The 27916-nt window shown below is 23.8% G+C and overlaps 1 protein-coding gene across 1 annotated transcript in view; it reads right to left on the reverse strand.

The window, feature by feature from the left end:
- LOC141387531 (uncharacterized) overlaps window positions 1-27521 on the reverse strand; it is a 38024-nt gene extending 10503 nt beyond the window's left edge. The window contains exons 1-3 of the mRNA XM_073957391.1: window positions 24148-27521; window positions 15793-15886; window positions 15156-15278 (exon numbers count right to left, since the gene is read on the reverse strand). Of these exons, the coding sequence (XP_073813492.1) occupies window positions 15156-15278; window positions 15793-15886; window positions 24148-26500 (2570 nt within the window). The 5' untranslated portion in view covers window positions 26501-27521. The remainder of the gene's footprint in view (window positions 1-15155; window positions 15279-15792; window positions 15887-24147) is intronic.
- Between the last annotated feature and the right edge of the window lie 395 nt (window positions 27522-27916).

Genomic DNA, 27916 nt, shown 5'->3' on the forward strand with positions numbered 1-27916 from the left:
AATATTATATTTTATATTTTATATTTTATATTTTATATTTTATATTTTATATTTTATATTTTATATTTTATATTTTATATTTATATTTTATATTTTATATTTTATATTTTATATTTTATATTTTATATTTTATATTTTATATTTTATATTTTATATTTTATATTTTATATTTTATATTTTATATTTTATATTTTATATTTTATATTTTATATTTTATATTTTATATTTTATATTTTATATTTTATATTTTATATTTTATATTTTATATTTTATATTTTATATTTTATATTTTATATTTTATATTTTATATTTTATATTTTATATTTTATATTTTATATTTTATATTTTATATTTTATATTTTATATTTTATATTTTATATTTTATATTTTATATTTTATATTTTATATTTTATATTTTATATTTTATATTTTATATTTTATATTTTATATTTTATATTTTATATTTTATATTTTATATTTTATATTTTATATTTTATATTTTATATTTTATATTTTATATTTTATATTTTATATTTTATATTTTATATTTTATATTTTATATTTTATATTTTATATTTTATATTTTATATTTTATATTTTATATTTTATATTTTATATTTTATATTTTATATTTTATATTTTATATTTTATATTTTATATTTTATATTTTATATTTTATATTTTATATTTTATATTTTATATTTTATATTTTATATTTTATATTTTATATTTTATATTTTATATTTTATATTTTATATTTTATATTTTATATTTTATATTTTATATTTTATATTTTATATTTTATATTTTATATTTTATATTTTATATTTTATATTTTATATTTTATATTTTATATTTTATATTTTATATTTTATATTTTATATTTTATATTTTATTATACCCTCCACCATAGTATGGAGGGTATATTAAGTTTGTTTTTCCGTTTGTAACGCATTGAAATACTCATTTGCGACCCTATAAAGTATATATATTCTTGATCAGGGTAAAATTCTAAGTCGATCTGAGCACGTCCGTCCGTCCGTCCGTCCGTCCGTCCGTCCGTCCGTCCGTCTGTGGTAATCACTCTAGCATCCACAAAAATAGAGATAGGACGCTGAAATTTTGGGAAAATGCGTCTTTTGTTTGCAGGCAGGTCAAGTTCGATGATGGGCTATATCGGTCCACGTTTTGGTATAGCCCCCATATAACGGTACCCCCCGATTTACGGTATTTTGACGTTTTTAGCTACATTTTCAGACCGATTTGGCTATAATTTGACATTTAGGGTTCTTAAGTGTCAACAAACATATATAACAAAACTTGTGGACATAGGTCCACGTTTTGGTATAGCCCCCATATAACGGTACCCCCCGATTTGCGGTATTTTGACGTTTTTAGCTACATTTTTAGACCGATTTAGCTATAATTTGAAATTTAGGGTTCTTAAGTATCAATAAACTTATATAACAAAAGTTGTGGACATAGGTCCACGTTTTGGTATAGCCCCCATATAACGGTACCCCCCGATATACGGTATTTTGACGTTTTTAGCTACATTATCAGACAGATGTAGCTATAATTTGACATTTGGGTTCTTAAGTGTTAATAAACTTACAAATTAGAAGTTGTGGACATAGGTCCACGTTTTGGTATAGCCCCCATATAACGGTACCCCCCGATTTGCGGTATTTTGACGTTTTTAGCTACATTTTCAGACCGATGTAGCTATAATTTGACATTTTGGGTTCTTAGAAGTCAATAAACTTATATAACAAAAGTTGTGGACATAGGTCCACGTATTGGTATAGCCCCCATATAACGGTACCCCCCGATTTACGGTATTTTGACGGGTTTAGCTACATTTTCAGACCGATTTAGATATAATTTGACATTTAGGGTTTTTAAAAGTCAATAAACTTATATAAAAAAAGTTGTGGACATAGGTCCACGTATTGGTATAGCCCCCATATAACGGTACCCCCCCCGATTTACGGTATTTTGCCCTTTTTAGCTACATTTTCAGACCGATTTAGCTATAATTTGACATTTGAAGTTCTTAAATGTCAATAAACTTATGTGACAAGACTTGTGGACATAGGTCCACGTTTTGGTATAGCCCCCATATAACGGTACCCCCCGATTTACGGTATTTTGACGTTTTTAGCTACATTTTCAGACCGATATAGCTATAATTTGACATTTAGGGTTCTTAAGTGTAAGTAAACTTATATAACAAAGGTTGTGGACCTAGGTCCAAGTTTTGGTATAGCCCCCATATAACGGTACCCCCGATTTACGGCATTTTGACGTTTTTATCTACATTTTCAGACCGAATTAGCTATCAATTGACATTTAGGGTTCTTAAATGTCAATAAACTTATATAACTAGTGGACATAGGTCCATGTTTTGGAATAGCTCCCATATAACGTTACCGCCCGATTTCAGGTATTTTGAGAATTTTACCAACAAGTTTTAACCGAATTATCTGTAATTTGAACATTTGACATTTGAAATTCTTAGTGGTCACCACACCTCTCCACCAAAAATTGTCAAGAAAACCCCCATATAACGGTACCTCCCGATTTTCAGTAATTTGATGATTTTAGCTACAATATTAAACCGAACAAGCAGTAATTTGACATTTGATAGTGGTCACAACACCTCTCCATCAAAAATTGTCAACATAGGTCCATGTTCGGATATAGCTCCCATGTAACGGTACCTACCAATTTTCAGTAATTTGGCAATTTTAGCTACAATTTTTAACAGAACTAACTGTAATTGTGGTGTAGGTTGTAGTGGTCACCACACATCTGCATCAACAATTTTCAACATAGCCCCAATATAACGATACTTCCCTATTTTCGGTACTTTGAGAATTTACTTAAAATGTTTAACCGAACGTAGGTCCATGTTTTTGTATAGCCCCAAAACAAACCTCCCGATTTTCCGTACCTTAGTTTTATTTTTTGGACGAACTTTCTGTAATTTAAAATTTAAAAGTCAACAAAAATTCTGCAACAAAAATTGTCCATTTAAGTTCATATTTTCGTATAGCCCAGATACCTCCGAACTAGCTGTTAATGACATTTGAAGTTCCCACGTTATGTACCGATCTTCGATATTTTGAGGATTCTAGCTAAACTTTTTATCCGAATTAGGAGTTATTTGACATTAAAGGCTCCCATTAAAAACTGTCAACATAGGCCCATGTTTTATTATAACCCCTATATAACAGTACCTCCCAATTTCTAGCCCACCAAAAATTGTCAACAGTTAGATATAGGCACCATAAAACGAATGAAGCATTTTATGTACATTATCTGACATTTTAACATACTCACTTAAAGTTGGGGACAGGAATGAATATTTTATGGTGGAGGGTATGAAAAGTTCGGCCCGGCCGAACTTAATGCTTTTTTACTTGTTTTATATTTTATATTTTATATTTTATATTTTATATTTTATATTTTATATTTTATATTTTATATTTTATATTTTATATTTTATATTTTATATTTTATATTTTATATTTTATATTTTATATTTTATATTTTATATTTTATATTTTATATTTTATATTTTATATTTTATATTTTATATTTTATATTTTATATTTTATATTTTATATTTTATATTTTATATTTTATATTTTATATTTTATATTTTATATTTTATATTTTATATTTTATATTTTATATTTTATATTTTATATTTTATATTTTATATTTTATATTTTATATTTTATATTTTATATTTTATATTTTATATTTTATATTTTATATTTTATATTTTATATTTTATATTTTATATTTTATATTTTATATTTTATATTTTATATTTTATATTTTATATTTTATATTCTATATCTTATATTTTATATTTGATATTTGATATTTTATATTTGATATTTGATATTTGATATTTGATATTTGATATTTGATATTTGATATTTGATATTTGATATTTGATATTTGATATTTGATATTTGATATTTGATATTTGATATTTGATATTTGATATTTGATATTTGATATTTGATATTTGATATTTGATATTTGATATTTGATATTTGATATTTGATATTTGATATTTGATATTTGATATTTGATATTTGATATTTGATATTTGATATTTGATATTTTATATTTTATATTTTATATTTTATATTTTATATTTTATATTTTATATTTTATATTTTATATTTTATATTTTATATTTTATATTTTTATATTTTATATTTTATATTTTATATTTTATATTTTATATTTTATATTTTATATTTTATATTTTATATTTTATATTTTATATTTTATATTTTATATTTTATATTTTATATTTTATATTTTATATTTTTATATTTTATATTTTATATTTTATATTTTATATTTTATATTTTATATTTTATATTTTATATTTTATATTTTATATTTTATATTTTATATTTTATATTTTATATTTTATATTTTATATTTATATTTTATATTTTATATTTTATATTTTATATTTTATATTTTATATTTTATATTTTATATTTTATATTTTATATTTTATATTTTATATTTTATATTTTATATTTTATATTTTATATTTTATATTTTATATTTTATATTTTATATTTTATATTTTATATTTTATATTTTATATTTTATATTTTATATTTTATATTTTATATTTTATATTTTATATTTTATATTTTATATTTTATATTTTATATTTTATATTTTATATTTTATATTTTATATTTTATATTTTATATTTTATATTTTATATTTTATATTTTATATTTTATATTTTATATTTTATATTTTATATTTTATATTTTATATTTTATATTTTATATTTTATATTTTATATTTTATATTTTATATTTTATATTTTATATTTATATTTTATATTTTATATTTTATATTTTATATTTTATATTTTATATTTTATATTTTATATTTTATATTTTATATTTATATTTTATATTTTATATTTTATATTTTATATTTTATATTTTATATTTTATATTTTATATTTTATATTTTATATTTTATATTTTATATTTTATATTTTATATTTTATATTTTATATTTTATATTTTATATTTTATATTTTATATTTTATATTTTATATTTTATATTTTATATTTTATATTTATATTTTATATTTTATATTTTATATTTTATATTTTATATTTTATATTTTATATTTTATATTTTATATTTTATATTTTATATTTTATATTTTATATTTTATATTTTATATTTTATATTTTATATTTTATATTTTTATATTTTATATTTTATATTTTATATTTTATATTTTATATTTTATATTTTATATTTTATATTTTATATTTTATATTTTATATTTTATATTTTATATTTTATATTTTATATTTTATATTTTATATTTTATATTTTATATTTTATATTTTATATTTTATATTTTATATTTTATATTTTATATTTTATATTTTATATTTTATATTTATATTTTATATTTTATATTTTATATTTTATATTTTATATTTTATATTTTATATTTTATATTTTATATTTTATATTTTATATTTTATATTTTATATTTTATATTTTATATTTTATATTTTATATTTTATATTTTATATTTTATATTTTATATTTTATATTTTATATTTTATATTTTATATTTTATATTTTATATTTTATATTTTATATTTTATATTTTATATTTTATATTTTATATTTTATATTTTATATTTTATATTTTATATTTTATATTTTATATTTTATATTTTATATTTTATATTTTATATTTTATATTTTATATTTTATATTTTATATTTTATATTTTATATTTTATATTTTATATTTTATATTTTATATTTTATATTTTATATTTATATTTTATATTTTATATTTTATATTTTATATTTTATATTTTATATTTTATATTTTATATTTTATATTTTATATTTTATATTTTATATTTTATATTTTATATTTTATATTTTATATTTTATATTTTATATTTTATATTTTATATTTTATATTTTATATTTTATATTTTATATTTTATTTTTATATTTTATATTTTATATTTTATATTTATATTTTATATTTTATATTTTATATTTTATATTTTATATTTTATATTTTATATTTGATATTTTATATTTTATATTTTATATTTTATATTTGATATTTGATATTTGATATTTTATATTTTATATTTGATATTTGATATTTGATATTTGATATTTGATATTTGATATTTGATATTTGATATTTTATATTTGATATTTTATATTTTATATTTTATATTTTATATTTTATATTTTATATTTTATATTTTATATTTTATATTTTATATTTTATATTTTATATTTTATATTTTATATTTTATATTTTATATTTTATATTTTATATTTTATATTTTATATTTTATATTTTATATTTTATATTTTATATTTTATATTTTATATTTTATATTTTATATTTTATATTTTATATTTTATATTTTATATTTTATATTTTATATTTTATATTTTATATTTTATATTTTATATTTTATATTTTATATTTTATATTTTATATTTTATATTTTATATTTTATATTTTATATTTTATATTTTATATTTTATATTTTATATTTTATATTTTATATTTTATATTTTATATTTTATATTTTATATTTTATATTTTATATTTTATATTTTTATATTTTATATTTTATATTTTATATTTTATATTTTATATTTTATATTTTATATTTTATATTTTATATTTTATATTTATATTTTATATTTTATATTTTATATTTTATATTTTATATTTTATATTTTATATTTTATATTTTATATTTTATATTTTATATTTTATATTTTATATTTTATATTTTATATTTTATATTTTATATTTTATATTTTATATTTTATATTTTATATTTTATATTTTATATTTTATATTTTATATTTTATATTTTATATTTTATATTTTATATTTTATATTTTATATTTTATATTTTATATTTTATATTTTATATTTATATTTTATATTTTATATTTTATATTTTATATTTTATATTTTATATTTTATATTTTATATTTTATATTTTATATTATATTTTATATTTTATATTTTATATTTTATATTTTATATTTTATATTTTATATTTTATATTTTATATTTTATATTTTATATTTTATATTTTATATTTTATATTTTATATTTTATATTTTATATTTTATATTTTATATTTTATATTTTATATTTTATATTTTATATTTTTTATTTATATTTTATATTTTATATTTTATATTTTATATTTTTATTTTATATTTTATATTTTATATTTTATATTTTATATTTTATATTTTATATTTTATATTTTATATTTTATATTTTATATTTTATATTTTATATTTTATATTTTATATTTTATATTTTATATTTTATATTTTATATTTTATATTTTATATTTTATATTTTATATTTTATATTTTATATTTTATATTTTATATTTTATATTTTATATTTTATATTTTATATTTTATATTTTATATTTTATATTTTATATTTTATATTTTATATTTTATATTTTATATTTTATATTTTATATTTTATATTTTATATTTTATATTTTATATTTTATTTTTATATTTTATATTTTATATTTTATATTTTATATTTTATATTTTATATTTTATATTTTATATTTTATATTTTATATTTTATATTTATATTTTATATTTTATATTTTATATTTTATATTTTATATTTTATATTTTATATTTTATATTTTATATTTTATTTTATATTTTATATTTTATATTTTATATTTTATATTTTATATTTTATATTTTATATTTTATATTTTATATTTTATATTTTATATTTTATATTTTATATTTATATTTTATATTTTATATTTTATATTTTATATTTTATATTTTATATTTTATATTTTATATTTTATATTTTATATTTTATATTTTATATTTTATATTTTATATTTTATATTTTATATTTTATATTTTATATTTTATATTTTATATTTTATATTTTATATTTTATATTTTATATTTTATATTTTATATTTTATATTTTATATTTTATATTTTATATTTTATATTTTATATTTTATATTTTATATTTTATATTTTATATTTTATATTTTATATTTTATATTTTATATTTTATATTTTATATTTTATATTTTATATTTTATATTTTATATTTTATATTTTATATTTATATTTTATATTTTATATTTTATATTTTATATTTTATATTTTATATTTTATATTTTATATTTTATATTTTATATTTTATATTTTATATTTTATATTTTATATTTTATATTTTATATTTTATATTTTATATTTTATATTTTATATTTTATATTTATATTTTATATTTTATATTTTATATTTTATATTTTATATTTTATATTTTATATTTTATATTTTATATTTTATATTTTATATTTTATATTTTATATTTTATATTTTATATTTTATATTTTATATTTTATATTTTATATTTTATATTTTATATTTTATATTTTATATTTTATATTTTATATTTTATATTTTATATTTTATATTTTATATTTTATATTTTATATTTTATATTTTATATTTTATATTTTATATTTTATATTTTATATTTTATTTTATATTTTATATTTTATATTTTATATTTTATATTTTATATTTTATATTTTATATTTTATATTTTATATTTTATATTTTATATTTTATATTTTATATTTTATATTTTATATTTTATATTTTATATTTTATATTTTATATTTTATATTTTATATTTTATATTTTATATTTTATATTTTATATTTTATATTTTATATTTTATATTTTATATTTTATATTTTATATTTTATATTTTATATTTTATATTTTATATTTTATATTTTATATTTATATTTTATATTTTATATTTTATATTTTATATTTATATTTTATATTTTATATTTTATATTTTATATTTTATATTTTATATTTTATATTTTATATTTATATTTTATATTTATATTTTATATTTTATATTTTATATTTTATATTTTATATTTTATATTTTATATTTTATATTTTATATTTTATATTTTATATTTTATATTTTATATTTATATTTTATATTTTATATTTTATATTTTATATTTTTATATTTTATATTTTATATTTTATATTTTATATTTTATATTTTATATTTTATATTTATATTTTATATTTTATATTTTATATTTTATATTTTATATTTTATATTTTATATTTTATATTTTATATTTTAATTTTATATTTTATATTTTATATTTTATATTTTATATTTTATATTTTATATTTTATATTTTATATTTTATATTTTATATTTTATATTTTATATTTTATATTTTATATTTTATATTTTATTATTTTATATTTTATATTTTATATTTTATATTTTATATTTTATATTTTATATTTTATATTTTATATTTTATATTTATATTTTATATTTTATATTTTATATTTTATATTTTATATTTTATATTTTATATTTTATATTTTATATTTTATATTTTATATTTTATATTTTATATTTTATATTTTATATTTTTATATTTTATATTTTATATTTTATATTTTATATTTTATATTTTATATTTTATATTTTATATTTATTTTATATTTTATATTTTATATTTTATATTTTATATTTTATATTTTATATTTTATATTTTATATTTTATATTTTATATTTTATATTTTATATTTTATATTTTATATTTTATATTTTATATTTTATATTTTATATTTTATATTTTATATTTTATATTTTATATTTTATATTTTATATTTTATATTTTATATTTTATATTTTATATTTTATATTTTATATTTTATATTTTATATTTTATATTTTATATTTTATATTTTATATTTTAATTTTATATTTTATATTTTATATTTTATATTTTATATTTTATATTTTATATTTTATATTTTATATTTTATATTTTATATTTTATATTTTATATTTTATATTTTATATTTTATATTTTATATTTTATATTTTATATTTTATATTTTATATTTTATATTTTATATTTTATATTTTATATTTTATATTTATATTTTATATTTTATATTTTATATTTTATATTTTATATTTTATATTTTATATTTTATATTTTATATTTTATATTTTATATTTTATATTTTATATTTTATATTTTATATTTTATATTTTATATTTTATATTTTATATTTTATATTTTATATTTTATATTTTTATATTTTATATTTTATATTTTATATTTTATATTTTATATTTTATATTTTATATTTTATATTTTATATTTTATATTTTATATTTTATATTTTATATTTTATATTTTATATTTTATATTTTATATTTTATATTTTATATTTTTATATTTTATATTTTATATTTTATATTTTATATTTTATATTTTATATTTTATATTTATATTTTATATTTTATATTTTATATTTTATATTTTATATTTTATATTTTATATTTTATATTTTATATTTTATATTTTATATTTTATATTTTATATTTTATATTTTATATTTTATATTTTATATTTATTATTTTATATTTTATATTTTATATTTTATATTTTATATTTTATATTTTATATTTTATATTTTATATTTATATTTTATATTTTATATTTTATATTTTATATTTTATATTTTATATTTTATATTTTATATTTTATATTTTATATTTTATATTTTATATTTTATATTTTATATTTTATATTTTATATTTTATATTTTATATTTTATATTTTATATTTTATATTTTATATTTTATATTTTATATTTTATATTTTATATTTTATATTTTATATTTTATATTTTATATTTTATATTTTTATATTTTATATTTTATATTTTATATTTTATATTTTATATTTTATATTTTATATTTTATATTTTATATTTTATATTTTATATTTTATATTTTATATTTTATATTTTATATTTTATATTTTATATTTTATATTTTATATTTTATATTTTATATTTTATATTTTATATTTTATATTTTATATTTTATATTTTATATTTTATATTTTATATTTTATATTTTATATTTTATATTTTATATTTTATATTTTATATTTTATATTTTATATTTTATATTTTATATTTTATATTTTATATTTTATATTTTATATTTTATATTTTTATATTTTATATTTTATATTTTATATTTTATATTTTATATTTTATATTTTATATTTTATATTTTATATTTTATATTTTATATTTTATATTTTATATTTTATATTTTATATTTTATATTTTATATTTTATATTTTATATTTTATATTTTATATTTTATATTTTATATTTATATTTTATATTTTATATTTTATATTTTATATTTTATATTTTATATTTTATATTTTATATTTTATATTTTATATTTTATATTTTATATTTTATATTTTATATTTTATATTTTATATTTTATATTTTATATTTTATATTTTATATTTTATATTTGATATTTTATATTTTATATTTTATATTTTATATTTTATATTCTATATTTTATATTTTATATTTTATATTTTATATTTTATATTTTATATTTTATATTTTATATTTTATATTTTATATTTTATATTTTATATTTTATATTTTATATTTTATATTTTATATTTTATATTTTATATTTTATATTTTATATTTTATATTTTATATTTTATATTTTATATTTTATATTTTATATTTTATATTTTATATTTTATATTTTATATTTTATATTTTATATTTTATATTTTATATTTTATATTTTATATTTTATATTTTATATTTTATATTTTATATTTTATATTTTATATTTTATATTTTATATTTTATATTTTATATTTTATATTTTATATTTTATATTTTATATTTTATATTTTATATTTTATATTTTATATTTTATATTTTATATTTTATATTTTATATTTTATATTTATATTTTATATTTTATATTTTATATTTTATATTTTATATTTTATATTTATATTTTATATTTTATATTTTATATTTTATATTTTATATTTTATATTTTATATTTTATATTTTATATTTTATATTTTATATTTTATATTTTATATTTTATATTTTATATTTTATATTTTATATTTTATATTTTATATTTTATATTTTATATTTTATATTTTATATTTTATATTTTATATTTTATATTTTATATTTTATATTTTATATTTTATATTTTATATTTTATATTTTATATTTTATATTTTATATTTTATATTTTATATTTTATATTTTTATATTTTATATTTTATATTTTATATTTTATATTTTATATTTTATATTTTATATTTTATATTTTATATTTTATATTTTATATTTTATATTTTATATTTTATATTTTATATTTTATATTTTATATTTTATATTTTATATTTTATATTTTATATTTTATATTTTATATTTTATATTTTATATTTTTATATTTTATATTTTATATTTTATATTTTATATTTTATATTTTATATTTTATATTTTATATTTTATATTTTATATTTTATATTTTTATTTTATATTTTATATTTTATATTTTATATTTTATATTTTATATTTTATATTTTATATTTTATATTTTATATTTTATATTTTATATTTTATATTTTATATTTTATATTTTATATTTTATATTTTATATTTTATATTTTATATTTTATATTTTATATTTTATATTTTATATTTTATATTTTATATTTTATATTTTATATTTTATATTTTATATTTTATATTTTATATTTTATATTTTATATTTTATATTTTATATTTTATATTTTATATTTTATATTTTATATTTGATATTTTATATTTTATATTTTATATTTTATATTTTATATTTTATATTTTATATTTTATATTTTATATTCTATATTTTATATTTTATATTTTATATTTTATATTTAATATTTAATATTTTATATTTTATATTTTATATTTTATATTTTATATTTTATATTTTATATTTTATATTTTATATTTAATATTTAATATTTTATATTTTATATTTTATATTTTATATTTTTATATTTTATATTTTATATTTTATATTTTATATTTTATATTTTATATTTTATATTTTATATTTTATATTTTATATTTTATATTTTATATTTTATATAAAACTGTTGCTAATGAAGTATTGACGAGTGAATAAGAAATGTATTTTTGTGAAATGAAATGTATATTTGTACCCCACTGTATATAAAAAGTTACTTTGAGCTGTGTTCTCTGTGTCAACAACAAACACCAGTGTAAATAATCAATGTGCACTCAGCTGATGTTGGCTTTAGTTTTTACTTTTTCCGCATTATAGGCGGCATATCCTTTTTGCCAGTTGTATGGGTGCATAGCTGTTAAAACGCGTCGTGGGGGTTGTTGTTGTTATTGCTACCAATGCAGTTTACAAAATAAAAAACTATACCTTGACCTAAATTTGGGATGAATAAAGAACCCACAACAACAACAAACATAACAAAACAGCAATAAAACAAAATAAAATAAAAATACAAAAACTGGTGAAGTAAAACATGGGGGCATAATTAAAATGTTTGCGCTTGGCAAAGCACAGTAGAAGAATTGTCTGTGCCAAAAAAATTATTCCCAACAGAGCAGCTCAAAGGCAACAAAATACAGGATGTAACAGCAAAAAAGAAGAGAATACAAAGAAACAGTTTTAGTCACAGAAGAATTCTAAGTTACCATTCAATTCCGTTACAGAATTGCATAGTTTCAAATTTTTAATATTAATCGAAACAAAAAAAGGACAGCAAGCAGCAGAAAAAAGCAAAATAAAGGGAGAGAGCTTAACGGCCGGTGAGCTGTGTCTTGTGGTAGACTAAAACGTTTGTCTAGAAAAAAAACGGTAGCAGCTGCTTTTGTCTTGTACAGCACCGGAAATGAGAAAAAGACAGCCTGGGAAACGCTAATATTAACGACACGTTTTAAAGCCATGTGACCAAGAAAGGGACAGTAATGCACGAACTTAAATTGTGAAGTGAATAAATATTTGTAGAAGACATTGGCTACAAATTGCCAATTGGACTGTAAAAGTAATAAACTTGAAGAATATCTTTGAAGAGGTCATCAGAACAATAAACTTGAGTTTGTAATGAATATTTCCAAGACAGATTATGCCGGTCTCGTCTATCAAGTCACTTTTGTGGTCAGAACTTTAATATTATAATTTTATAAAAGTATGTTTTTCAAGCCAATACGTTCCAAGATTTGAGCTTCAAAATATCTCACTTATTAGGGCCACAACTTTATACACCTACCGATTCTCAATAAACTTTAAACTGCATTTAATTGAAAATTTGAACTTTACAATGTACAAAATAAATTTCTAAAAATTCTAAAATTTTCCCACCTCTGTGTTGAACGCCAAAAGAATTTACAGAAAGGAAATAGAAAACTACGCAGCAACTAACCGACATGCAACAGATTTGAATTAACCTTTTTTGTTTCATAGTTTTCCAGTAAAACTCAAATACCAAACATTACAACGTTTATTACACACTGCAATGTGCCTCTATGTCTCAATGTATCCGTTTCTCAGTGTGTGTGTGTGCAATTGTGGTGGTAGTGGCATTACTATGAAATGTTGGAGTATTTGTTTTTCATTTCCGTTAGTAGCTTTACCGTAACTTCCGTTTGGTATTTCAACATATTACAAATGTTGAAACTTTATCAGATCAGACAAGGAATTGTTCGGAAGGCAACTCAAATGGATTTGTAATGGAATACCAACTGGAATATGTAGTTCTTGTTAATATTTGCTGTTTGGATGTTTTCTATTTTGTTTTTTCGGCATGTGTTAGGGGGAGGGGATTTGTAGTTGAAATAGTGGTTTGAGATTAAACTTTTTCTGTGGAGCATAAACATGAACATGAGTATGTTTTTATGTTTGCTGTATGTTTTTGTAAATATGTTTGCTGTGTAAGCAACTTGTTTCGGCTATTTTTTTTTTGTGGTAAACGGTAATTTGTAATACGATACCATACAAAAAATTTTAAGGTTTCAAAATTTAAAACTTTCTGAAACTATTTTTTTTTTTCTTCTTCAAAACACATACATAAATAAATAAAATTCCTCCATACTTACCGATGTTTATGATGTTTACGTTTTGTACTATCACTTGGAACTATTTTTTCGAGGTCATCATTTTTATCTGATTCCATTTGCAATTGTATATCATAAGCGTAATCTTCGGTATAGGGATATTGTCTGCATTGGTCATTAGCGTGAGCCACATTTCAATGTCATCAACAAAGAGATTATTGCAATGTTTCCAATTCCATACCAACAATGTAGACAGGTTCATTCATTCAATTCATCAACAAAAGGAATTGAAATTGGTCCATTTCATATGTCAGTCAAGCATTCAAGAAGTGAATTCCATATCAGTATTTGTGCCAAGTTTCACAAGAAAAAAAATCCAAAGAAAGAAGAAACGCAATAAAAGAAAAACAAAAAATATGAAAAAGAACATAAACACACATACACAAAGTGAATAAATAGAAAAAGAGAAAACATTATTAATAACATGTTCATTCATGTCAAAAATGTTCATAAAGTATATTCTTTGCTCTTGATAAGAATTTATAATTAATGATTTTGATTGAGGAGAAAAATTTTTTGTTCGTTTTGTTTTTGTTGTTTTTGGTAGGGTAACAAATGTCGGCACATCATTAATTTATTTTGTCATTTGCTGAGTTCAAGGATCATTGTCGTTACTTACATGGGATCATTTGGTGGCATAGAGAGTATACAATGTTGCAAACCACTTGTTGCAGGATAGACCAAAACTGGATCGGAACAACGATGATAACGTTCTGTAATAAAGAAGAAAAAGTATATTAATTTGAACAAGTAACAAATTATCTGTTAGCTTTGCCAGCAGATATATACCCTGATCGTGTGACTTTACAAAAAACAGGAGAGATGGACCTATGTAAATGTGATAAGAACGGATCCCTAATTTTAAAGTCATTAGAAGTTTTGGGAGCTTCCAATTTAAATGGGTTAGGTATCATGAAGAGTGGGCCTAATTATTCCACTGACAGACCCAGTCAAAATTAAATCATTGTTATGAAGACTACTTTAAATATTAGTGCTAGGGATATATGAAGGAGGAGATCTAGATATTAGGTCATTTCGAGGTCCATATCCAATACACATTTGAGGCTGTTTTATTGGGATAGCTGTTGCACCGACGATGAAATTATACATTACCACTATGTGGAAAGGGTATTATAAGTTTGTTTTGGTAAAAATTCATGTAACACCGCAAAATATTCGTCGGAGACCCTTAATGTGGTATACAAATCTTCATATCTCGACGAGATAAAACGATTTTGAGATGTGTGTCCGTCTGTCCGTCCGCCTGTCCATTATAAATTGCAATCAAACTCTAGGCCGCAATTTTGCATGGATGTCGGGTTCAGACCAGAATAGATCCCTATTTTTGTTGGAGATGATCGTGAAATATTTAGCGGGTGAAATGGACCAAAAGCATAATCTTTTATTCAATTTGGTAGCGGCTCTGTAGGTCGCAATAATAGTCCGATCAACTCGATTTGAGATGCCGATCAGATAATATTTAGAGGGTTAAATGGACCAGAACTTTTGTGTGAAAATTGTGAAAAATTTTAATATACAGCTTATATATTTGTTCCTGAAAGACACATTCTTACCTCGTCAGTTATATTTGGAAGACGATCTCTTGACCTTTGCACTAATGTCGATTACGTTGATGTACGTGATCAGATAACGGAGCTACAGCCTAATATATCCAGTTTTTAGTTTGTAGTGTAGTAATTAACACTCTATAGGTCGCAGTTATAGCTCAATAGTCACGAAATTTTGCACGAGGTAAGATTTTTGGTAGAAGAAAATGCCTGCAATTTTGCGTGATAATCTGATATTATTTAGCGGGTGACATAGACCATTACTTTTGCATGAAAAATATACAAATTTTATTTTGGTCCATATTTTAATTCCTGGAGGGCATATACCGGTAAAGTAGCCTACATATGTAATAATAACTACTGACCTTTCCTCTGATGCAAATTGCAATAATGTATCTGCTAGATAACGGGCCTACTGCCTAATATATAATGGTTTTGTGTAGAGAACCACAATTTCCTCCCTTGCTACAAATTGTCTCTATCATGACAGATACATTTTCAGTTCAGTTGTCAAATTGGATTTTTATACAAATATTGCAGCATGGGGTCGCTACGCCACCTACATATTTTATAACTCAGGGTTTAATGTGTCTCATCGAAATATTGGTTTTAGACCCAAGTATGTTTGGACGAAATTGGTTTCAGACAATTTGGACTCTATTTAGCCCTGTCCGTTCATCTGTCTCTCTTAATGTCTAGCTGGCTGGGGCACACGATAACTCTCGAACGGATCTACCGATTAGAACCAAATTTTATACTTCGTAATATTTTGCCCAAGCTTTGTTTAAACAAGTTAAAAATTGTTTTCGAAAAATTGTGTAAAAACCAAACTTTCCATATATTATTATTCCTTCCAGATATAGATCGGATAAGACCATATCGGTCCACACCTTCGGGTACCTCCCACACAAAATTCGGAAAAGTGAAAATTAAGAGTTCTGTATTCTGTATTCTGTATCGTTTTGAATTTTTTTCAGCAGATCGTTCTTGCGGCCCCTTTACGATGGTACAATTGCAATGGCAAGTCCATACTTCCTGAGATTATGGCCGAAAAACTACAAGAAACCTAAATAAAATGGCAAATCCGTAAGATAGCTCTCAAGGGGATTTTCTGATTGGTCTAAATTTTGCACATCGTATTATTTCATCCAGTCACACAAAATTTGGGAAAAGTGCAGTTTGAGGACTCGTATCGGATCCATTTGATTTTTTTAAGAAGGTTCTTTTCACGGTCCCCATTCTGGTCCCTTTTCCGGGGTAAGTCATACTTCCTGAGATAATAGTCTAGAAGTTAAAAAACCCCTGCCGGCTCCAACTAAAATTATAAATCTGAAAAAATAATTTTCAAACTTTTCCAAAACTCAGAAGTTAGCTTACTAAAATTGATTTGGTACAGCCCCATATTACTATAACTATAGATTGCACGTATTTTAAAGCAAACTCGAGTTACAAAATAAATATATTTTATACGGCAGAGCCTAAGGGTATATCACCGTTAGCGCAGCTGAGTTATACTATCTTCTTTGGTGTGAATTTGAATATGAATAACTTTGGCATTTATAAATTTGTTTGCATGCAAAATTTTTGAATTTCTAACACTGTGAACCAAAATTTTCGTGGGTGGAAAATTCCTATTGGAGATGAAAGCCCTTGGTGAGTATATACAGCACCCCAAAGAACAGATTCGCCGTGAGTCGAACTTTCGCGATATGCCGTGATGAATATTTTCCTGGAGACCCTAAAAGCCATCTGGAATCAGCGTTATATCTTTGTTCGACGTTGTTTAAAGTTATATTTAAGATTACATGTCGTCAGTCAAATCAAATGAGGATTTTTTTCGCAGAACATTTTAACCTTCTAACTCGTTTCCTTCAATGTCCTTTTCGTCCTTTATTTCAAGAACCGCAATAAAAGTGGCACATGATGACATTTTTCAGCTTCGGAATATTCTACAAAAATGTCGCTTGAAAGATTTTAGGTGTGGTTCCCAAAGACATAAAATCGATATAATCTTGTTTAAGCGGTCGTTTTTCATTTTTACCCGAATCTTGCTCAGACAGCCCTATATCTATTTATTTCAATACATTATTTTTAAGCTATTGATGACCTAGAATTCTCGGAGTCATTAAAACAGTTGTATCTCGTTTTGCTAAGCACGTTAATTTCTTTATTTTTTGGAATAAAGATCCGGATATCCGAATTATGGAACCGGTTATTCTGATATTAAAACCGATTTTTATCCGGTTTTTATGAACCGATTAACCGTATATGTATATCATTAGAAAGCTATTAAAATTGTCAATCAGATATGATTAATATGCATTGGACATTTTAAGCGGTTATGGTGCTGAAACAAAAAAACGTATTTTTGAACCGTTTCTTAACGTTTGTGAGGATACATTTCTGTGCGTTAAAAAAATTATGATCATGACCTGGGGAGTGGAAAATTTTGGAGGTGAAAGCCCTTGGTGAGGACATACGGAACCCTGAAGGGCAGATCCGCCGTGAGTCGAACCTTTGAGTTATGGCGGGTTGAATTCTGGGATGGTGACCCATTATTGCAAGTGTAAAAAGTTACGTATTTGAATTTCAAGTGGGACAGTATGTGCTAAGTCAAATAGATTTAAGATGATTTCTGTAGAACATTTAGTAAGACACTAACCTGTCCCTGTTGTTGAAAAAGGTATAAAAATATACATTAAAGAAAATGAAAGATACAATTTCGGGGTTAAAATATTAAAACAAAAAATCCTCAGCCGATTTGGCTAGGGCATATCACGAAAATAATCTTACGCCGACATAGCACATATTTTCCCAGTAGCACCCTAAACCCACTTGAAATTAAGCAACTCTACCTTGATCAGTCCCACACTTCACTGCTAGCCCCATACATTCCGTGTATGGGTCAGAAGAATGAAGCTCAAGCGAAAATGCAATGGAAAGACTGGCGAATAAGTCCTTTTCCTCCGCTTCTTGTACGATCCTTTTGCATAACCTTGTGACCATTGCAGGCTGCAAATGACGGCGGGCTTTGATTCATGGATCGCGGTGACTCTGATGTTTCTCCAACTCATAAAATCTACAATTTCGCTAAAGGTACCCAGCAAAATTTGAGGGAAGGGGTTCCATGTGATGACGTGATTTCATGGCATCTTTTGCATTGGTTCAAACGAAGTCGTGAAAGATCCGATCTTTTCATTAGCATTTGAACAAATGCAAAGGAAGTCGTGAAAGATCCGACCTTTTCATCAGCATTTGAAACCATTCCATCGATCCAATAGAGATGAATTTTGTGTTTTTATTTATACACATATTTTTAAATATATATAATATTAATTATTTACAATAGGCTTGATGTTGTCGGAGACTCGAAATCAAAGCCAACCTTGTTAAAACTCTCTTCGTAATGATAATGTCATTGCAAAGAGTTGGTAAAAATGACATTCCAAAGCGTTGATGGAAATGACATGCCAAAGCATTGGTGAAAATGACATGTCAAAGCACTGTGTAAATGACATGCTTTGGATCCAAAAATGAATAGCATCTTTTGGGGTCCACGCTCATATAAAATTCATCGATGAAGATGCTAAAAAGATGACATGCCAAATCACTTTCACCCATGATTGAATGACATCTTTGTCATCGAACATTTTGCGGGGTATCAGCAGTCACAAAACCGCTCCACAAAAAGTTGCCAACATAGGTCTATGCTTTGCTAGGGCCCCCATATAAAAAAACGTCTCCACCTAAAGTTGTGGACAAAGAAAGGAAATGTACTGTTCCATTTTAGTTCAGAATATTTATGCTAGTGGGTAAAAGAAGTTCGAACTTAGCTACTTTATACTTATTCTATTTTCCATTCACACATTTTACTCAATTGCATAAGATCGAGTAATACGAGGGTTTTGATTCTTCTCTGTGGGAATGTCGTAAGTAGTCCAGTCGAAGACCTATAGAGTTCCTCTGTCTTCAACAGGAGAAAACCTAAATAAGCTTTCTGCCCATAGAGAGGGCGAAAGGTTTTCTTACAAAAAATGGTCATCTGACCTGAAACTCAGGACAAAAATTTTGAGGCGTTACATTATTGGTTCCTTGGTACCTTTGGATTGGTACATTGATACCTTAACAAGTAAAAAAGTATCAGTCGGCTTTGCCGACAGAGATATACACTCAGCCAGTGTGAAGGTACCTTAAAGTGAAGATCGATATGGACCATTTTGGAAGTTAAACTACATTTGGATAAAATATAAGGAGATCTTTGGATCCCCTTGGATCAAATCGGCATGCCCGTTTTAGAGATATAGTGCGTACGATTTTAGTCACATTTTTTAAACTTTTGAGGGGGAGGTACCGGAAGGAGTGGACCGATATGTCTCACCTTCGAACTTAAACCAAGTTTGGACAAAATATTACGAAGGGTCTAAAACCATTATTTCAATGAGACACATTTTGCCAGTATGTAAGTGTATATACCCTCGTTAGCATAAATGCTGAGGGTATAAAAAACCTTAAACTTCCCATGTTCCAAATTTTGTGTGGGAGATAGCCTAAGGAGTGGTGCGATGTACGTTCCATATTTGGACGTTTTCCAAGTATGTACGCGAGTGTTATGTTAGGCACAACCAAGTTTAGTTAGTGCCGGCAGATTTTTTGGAGGTCCAGGGCCATTATCTCAAAAAGTATGGACTTATCCCCGAAAAAGAATACACCGTCAAGGAAAAGAATACAAAGTCAAAATTTCGATTTTTAACAAAAAATTTCAATTTTCAATCGAAAAAAATTTTAAGGAAAATTCTCTTATTTGAAGACAACATTTTGATGTATTCAATAAACTCACAAAAATGTATGAAGACTGAACACCAAATTTCTGTAATTTTGGGTGGATAATGTGGCTAAATCCTTTAAAATCCGAAAATTGGGCGGTTCCGTTCCACGGGGGTTATATCAAAACGTGAACCAATACCAACAATTCCCTGTAAAAATATTTCGCAAGACCTGGCGAAGACTAAATACCAAATATCAGCTACATTGGTTGTTTAATGTGGCTAAAACCTTGAAAATACCGAAAATCGGGCGATACCGTTCTATTGGAGCTATATTAAAACGTGGATCTATGTACATATTTTTTATCAGAAAAGTTTTATGGTCCATTGGGAACTCTCAATGCAAAATGTCGGCCTATTTGGGCGTGAAACATATGTAAACTCTTCAAAATTCCGAAAATCGGGAGGTTCCGTTATATGGGGTCTATATCAAATCGTGTCCATAATTTTTATCGGAAAAGTTTTTTGTAAAGTGAAAACCCCGCATCTCAAAATTCAACCAATTTGGTTGATAAGCTTAGCTAAAATCTTCAAAATGCCGAAACATTAAGAAGTACCGTTGCATGGGGACTATCCCAAAACGTGGACCGACCTTCCCAATTTTTTGCTCTCGACATTGTCAGTGAACTATAAGTATTTATACCAAAATTTATCTGCCAACGCCAACTCATTTTATATTTGGCCACCGTTTATTTGAACTCGCGACATAGTGCAGGGTTTTTTGAGGTTATGCGTCATTATCTCGGGAACTATGGACTCGCCCGCGAAACAATTGTAATGACGTAACGGGGGCCGCACGAACATCCTGCTACAAAAATTCATAACGATTCGTGAGGTATCACTAAACTGCACTTATTTCAAATTTTGTGTTGGAGGTACCTGAAGGAGTCGGTCCATAACCAATATACGAACCTGCTGTATGCCTAGAGGTAGTATTACCATATGCAAAGTTTGGTTCATTTCCGTTACTTCCTTCGAGAGTTATCGTGCGCACAAGTTTTGCGCAAATTTTTGAACATTTGTGGGGGAGGTACCTGAAGGAGTGGACCTATATGGCCCATCTTCGAACTTAAATCAAATCTGGACAACATATTTCGATACCCAAAATTTGAACTGAATCGATTGATCCGTTCGAGAGATATCGTGCGCACCAACCAGCCAGACAGACGGACGGACATTGCTAGATCTACTCAAAATTGTCTGAAACGGATATCGTACAAACATACTTGGGGTCTAAAACCATTATTTCGATGAGGCACATTTTTGGTCGTATCAAAGTGTAAATACCCTCTTTAGCCTAAACGCTGAGGGTATAAAAATGTGTTCAGCCAGGTGAAAGGTACAGCCTGCGGGGCTATATCAAAGTGTCTACCTACCTACAATTTTTGGTGGAAAAGTTTTACTGCAGGGAACCTCAAAACTCAAATTACTGGTCGTTCCGTCAAACAATGTAACTAAGGCCCTCAAAATACCGAAAATCAGGAGGTACCGTTATATGGGAGCTTTACCAAAACATGTACCTATGTTGACGATTTTTAGTGAAGAAGTTTCGTGACCACTAAAAATTCAAATGTCAAATTACAGCTAGTTCGATTTTTGGTGCTAAGTTTCATGACCCCAGAGAACCTCACATATCAAATTGCAGCTGGTTCCGTTTAAAATTGTAGCTAAAATCCTCAAAATACCGAAAGTCGGGAGGTACCCTTATATGAAAGCTATACCAAAACATTGATCGTGGGGTTACCGTTATATGGGGGCTATTCCCATACACTGACCTATATTGACGATTTTTGGCGAAGAAGTTTTGGGACCAACGGGAACGTTAAATAACAAATCACAGCTAGTACAAATTACAGCAAGTTTGGTCGGCTGGTGACCTTATAGCGGGGAGGAAACTAAACTAAAACATTAATCTTTATTAAAGATTTTTGATGTAAAAATTTCCCAAACATATGGACCTATATTGACTATTTTTGGTGAAGAAGTTTTGAAATCACCGAGAACGTTTAATAAGATATAACAGCTAGTACAAATTACATATAGTTTGGTCTAAAAGTTTTACTAAAATCCTAAAAATACCTTAACTCGGGAGGTACCGTTATATGATGGTGCCGTTATATGGGAGCAATACCAAAACATGGACCTATCTCCACCATTTTTTTCTTGAAGTTCCAAGTGCCAAATTGGAGCCAATTTTTGCGGAAAATGTAGCTTAAAGCCTCAAAATACCTTAAATGGAGAGGTACCGTTACATGGGAGCTATACAAAAACGTGGACCTATATAGCTCATCTTCGAATTTGGCCTGCCTATGGAAAAAGACACTTAGGTACAAAATTTTGGCGTTCTATCTCAATTGTTGCGGACACTAGAGTTATTACACCAGACGGGAAGACGGAGGACATGGCTAGGTCATCTTAGAATTTTATCCTAATCAAAAATATATATATTTTATATGGTCGCAAATGATTAGTTCGATGTGTTACAAACCGAAAAACAAACGTAATTTACCCTCCATACTATGGTGCTGGGGTATAAAAACCAACTGCGGTTATGGCATAAAGATCATACAAATGTCTACTTACTATATTTCCTCTTCTTCCGACGATAGTCATCATCGCTACCACTCTGTCCCGATGGAATGATGTGATGTGCTGGAATACGTTGTTTATCCTTGAGACGAGATGAAGATGATTTCGTTGTGGTGCAACAACCGGTCGGTCCAATACTCGAGCCAGTCGATGTTGAAGTCATACGATGTAATTTTGCCGTATCATCGTTGACCGATGAGGAAGTGGTGGTGGCGGTGGTCACAATAGCCGCCGTGCCATTGGCACCATTTATTAAGGCATTTTCTGGACCAGTCGCAAGACCTAAACGAAAATCCGAAACTGCAGGGCCAGCAACCAGAGTTGATGAAGAATACGATTCGATCACAGGATATTGCTGAGGCAGCTCTGATGTGGCCGAAGCCATAGTAACAATGTGCAAAGATTGAGATGGAATATCACTGGCTAACGTAGGTTTGGTGTTTGCCGTTGTGCCGCTGCTGGTCATCCCAGATGCCAGCGAAGGCATGGGAGCTATGTGCGATTTGGTAACTAATTTAAAACTATCTACTAAGATTTTCTGCTTAATATTGCTTGCAATGTGCAGCTGTTGTAATTCGCTAATTGGAAGTGTTTGTTGTAGTGGCAGCTCGGGTGGTGAGGCCAATGCCACCGGAGATGGCTGGGCCGTTTCACAGGGTGGTGGCATTGGTGGCGGTGGACGGGTGCGTCCATTACCCAAGGCTACCAAAACACTGGTGCTTTTTGATTTGAAACGATCATTGATGGTGACCGGTTTTGTGGGGCCACCGCCGATGTAGTCTGGAAGTGCTGTTGTTTTTGTCGCAGCGATGGGCGAGGCATGTAAGGACATGGAATCACTTTGATTCAACATTGTGCTGACAGTTAGATTGGCACTATCCTCGGAGGTGTTTTGCCGAGAAATGTTGCGCGATTCAAACAGACTGTCGGTGTAGGAAAATTGATTGGGCAAAAACCGAGGTCTTGAGGTGACCTCTGTGGCTTCCGGCTCAGCCAGGGGCAAGGGCTCAATGATGTTTATTGGCGGCTGGGCGGTCTGTATTGACGCCACCAGAGGCATTGCTTTTGTAACAGGCGGTGACATGGGCGCCGGCGGAGCATGGATCATGGTACGTATTACATGCCGCGATGGTAGTATGGGACTACATTGGGCACTAATGGATTTTGCCTCAAGGATGCGTTGTCGCTTGGCTGCAGCTTTTATACGCTGAAAGGCCACATCATCTGGTATTATTTCTGTGGCCCCAAAACTAACTCGTGAGCTGGCAAAGGACAGACTTTCAATGCTATCACGTATGGAGGTCAAGCTGTCTTCGCAAATGGTGTTCGAATTGAGGCGAGCTCCAGCCCCATTTTCATAACCGCTGGCCAATGAACTGGTATCACAGGTCAACTCACGCGAATGGCCAGCAGTGTCGAGAGGAGGAGGATGAGCAGAGGCCGATATCTTTTGGGCCACCTTAGAATCCCCCGATGAGCTTGAAGTCTGCACCTGAGTGGGAGTACCATGGGTTTGAGCCATAACCAAAACATTGTGTTTCACCATTTTGCCGGAGGAGTTACTCAAGGTACTGGCAATGCTGTCCTCCGCCGTCTGGTCCAGAGGATGTTGCTGTTGCGGTTTTTGTGTTTCTAAACTGGCAGTGTTCGATTTCGATTTGGACCTGGCGGCGGCGGTAGGTGAAAAACGCAGCTGTATCGATTGATGACTTGATGAAGGAGGAGGACTGTGGGCTGAGGACATACTGAGATCTGTTTCAATGTCCAACGATTGTGCGGCATGATCTTTGCGAATGGCAGTTTTGATAGATGGCTTCTTTGTTAGTTTTTGTGGTGTTGTGGGTTCCGAATGGGCCTGCATAACCTTGTCCACACTGCCTGCCGCCGATTCACTTAGCATAGAACTTTTGCGTGAATCTACGCTGCTAAACAAACGCTTGGCAAGGAAGATACGACCAATTGATTTACGTTTTAGGCGTTTGTTGCGCTTTCGTTCCTCACAATCTCTCTTCATGGCTTGCATTTTCTTTTCGAGCAGAGAATTGAAAACCAGTTCATAGGTTACAGCCCTTTGATAGTCTTCCAGATCGGGTATACCATATGTGGAGACAGCCTTATCCGATTTGCTGAGATCCATCATGGGATCCTGGGCATGGGAAGAGGGGTCAGCTGGCAATTGCTGCAACTCCTGTTGGTGAGGCGTCATTTTGTTGTTTTCCTCAATTTCCATTTCCACCACCACCGCTTGGAGGTCTCTTGCTGTCATCTCATCTCCCTCGTGTTGGTGTAAATCATCTTGCCTTTCCGTCGTTGAAGAACTGAATTTTTGAATCGTATCATCGTCCATTTTAGAATTTTGATTTATAAACGCCACACCGCTCTCAGCTTAAGTACTATAATGCTGCTGCATTCAGACTATGGCTCAACATTTGGCAAACGCTTCTTGGCTGTTCCCGAAAGTTGGGGAGGTGTGGGAGGCCTCTGTATTGTTGCTGGTGTTTGTTTTTTCGACTATTATGGCTTAAAGGGAATTTGAGCTGCTTCGATTGATGCTTCTGCTGTTGCTTTTGTTTGTTTACTATGGCTGTGGCTGTGGCTATGGTTGACGTTGACAAGGACCACAATGTTGGCAAGTGGGTTGACAATAACGGCAATGACACTTTGATTGATAACCTAGATGTGAATGCTAATGTTCTCTGTGTGATTCTGACAATGGCGGCTATTATTATTGTTGTTGTTGCTGTTCTGGTGGAAGATGGTTTAACTGGTGCTGATACTGTTGTAGTTGAGAATTTTGTTTGTATTGACTTCCTCTTGTTTTTGTTGTTGTTGGCTGATTCGGGTATTGCTGCTGCTGTTTTTTCTATTGATGACGGCAATTTTTTCAACATTTTTCATTTGTTTTGCATACCAAACAAAGTGACAATGACAACAATATTGTCGCTGATGTCAGTTGCTGTGGTGGTACGGAAGACGACGTGAATGATGACACTTTTAATAATGTTGTAAATATTTGCACTGTTGCCAGATATTCAGACAAACAAAACATATTGACATATATATGTGTGTATACGTGAGGGGGCAATGGGCGAAGGGGCTTTGAAAACAATACAATTTAAAGCAGGGTATTGTTGCAATACCCCTCTTCTTCTCCTCTTTTACACTCCTTGTTGATTTCCGGTTAAATTCTCCCTTTATTTTCTTGAGAATTTTCCGAACAATGCAGATGGAACTACTTGAGGAGATTGTTGTTACACATTTCTTTGATTGAATTCTATTCGTTTTCTTTTTGTTGTTGTAGTTTATTTTTTACTGCACCTGTTGTTGTCTATTTCCTTTGTGATGGATATTGAGTCTTGTATTGTTCGTTAAATCTGTAAGAAAAGTTGGATGAAAAAAAAAGTAAAAATAAATTGTTAAAAAGTTACGTTCAAAAAAAGAAGGAGGAAATTAATTTCAGTGGTATTGAATGAATAAAAAAAACGTGAAAAAGTATCAGTCGGCTTTGCCGACAGAGATATACCCTCACTGTGAGTGAAGTTAAACTTTCAATGCAGAATCAAATACCGGCTACGCAACCAACATCTTTTTCCCCAAAAATTTTGCATTTTCCGACGTATGAACTTGCCTGCAAAAAATATATTTGGATTGAAGCTTAAAAGTGATCCCATCGAGACTTATCGTGCGCTCCAGCCACTAGACATAGCACCGTAGCGGTTTTTACACCAATCTGGACTTTCCCCTGATAAAACATGTACCGTCG

Source organism: Musca autumnalis, unplaced genomic scaffold (assembly GCF_047663935.1).
Source record: "Musca autumnalis isolate F117 unplaced genomic scaffold, ASM4766393v1 scaffold_5, whole genome shotgun sequence".
In the NCBI taxonomy this organism is placed as follows: Eukaryota; Metazoa; Arthropoda; class Insecta; order Diptera; family Muscidae; genus Musca; species Musca autumnalis.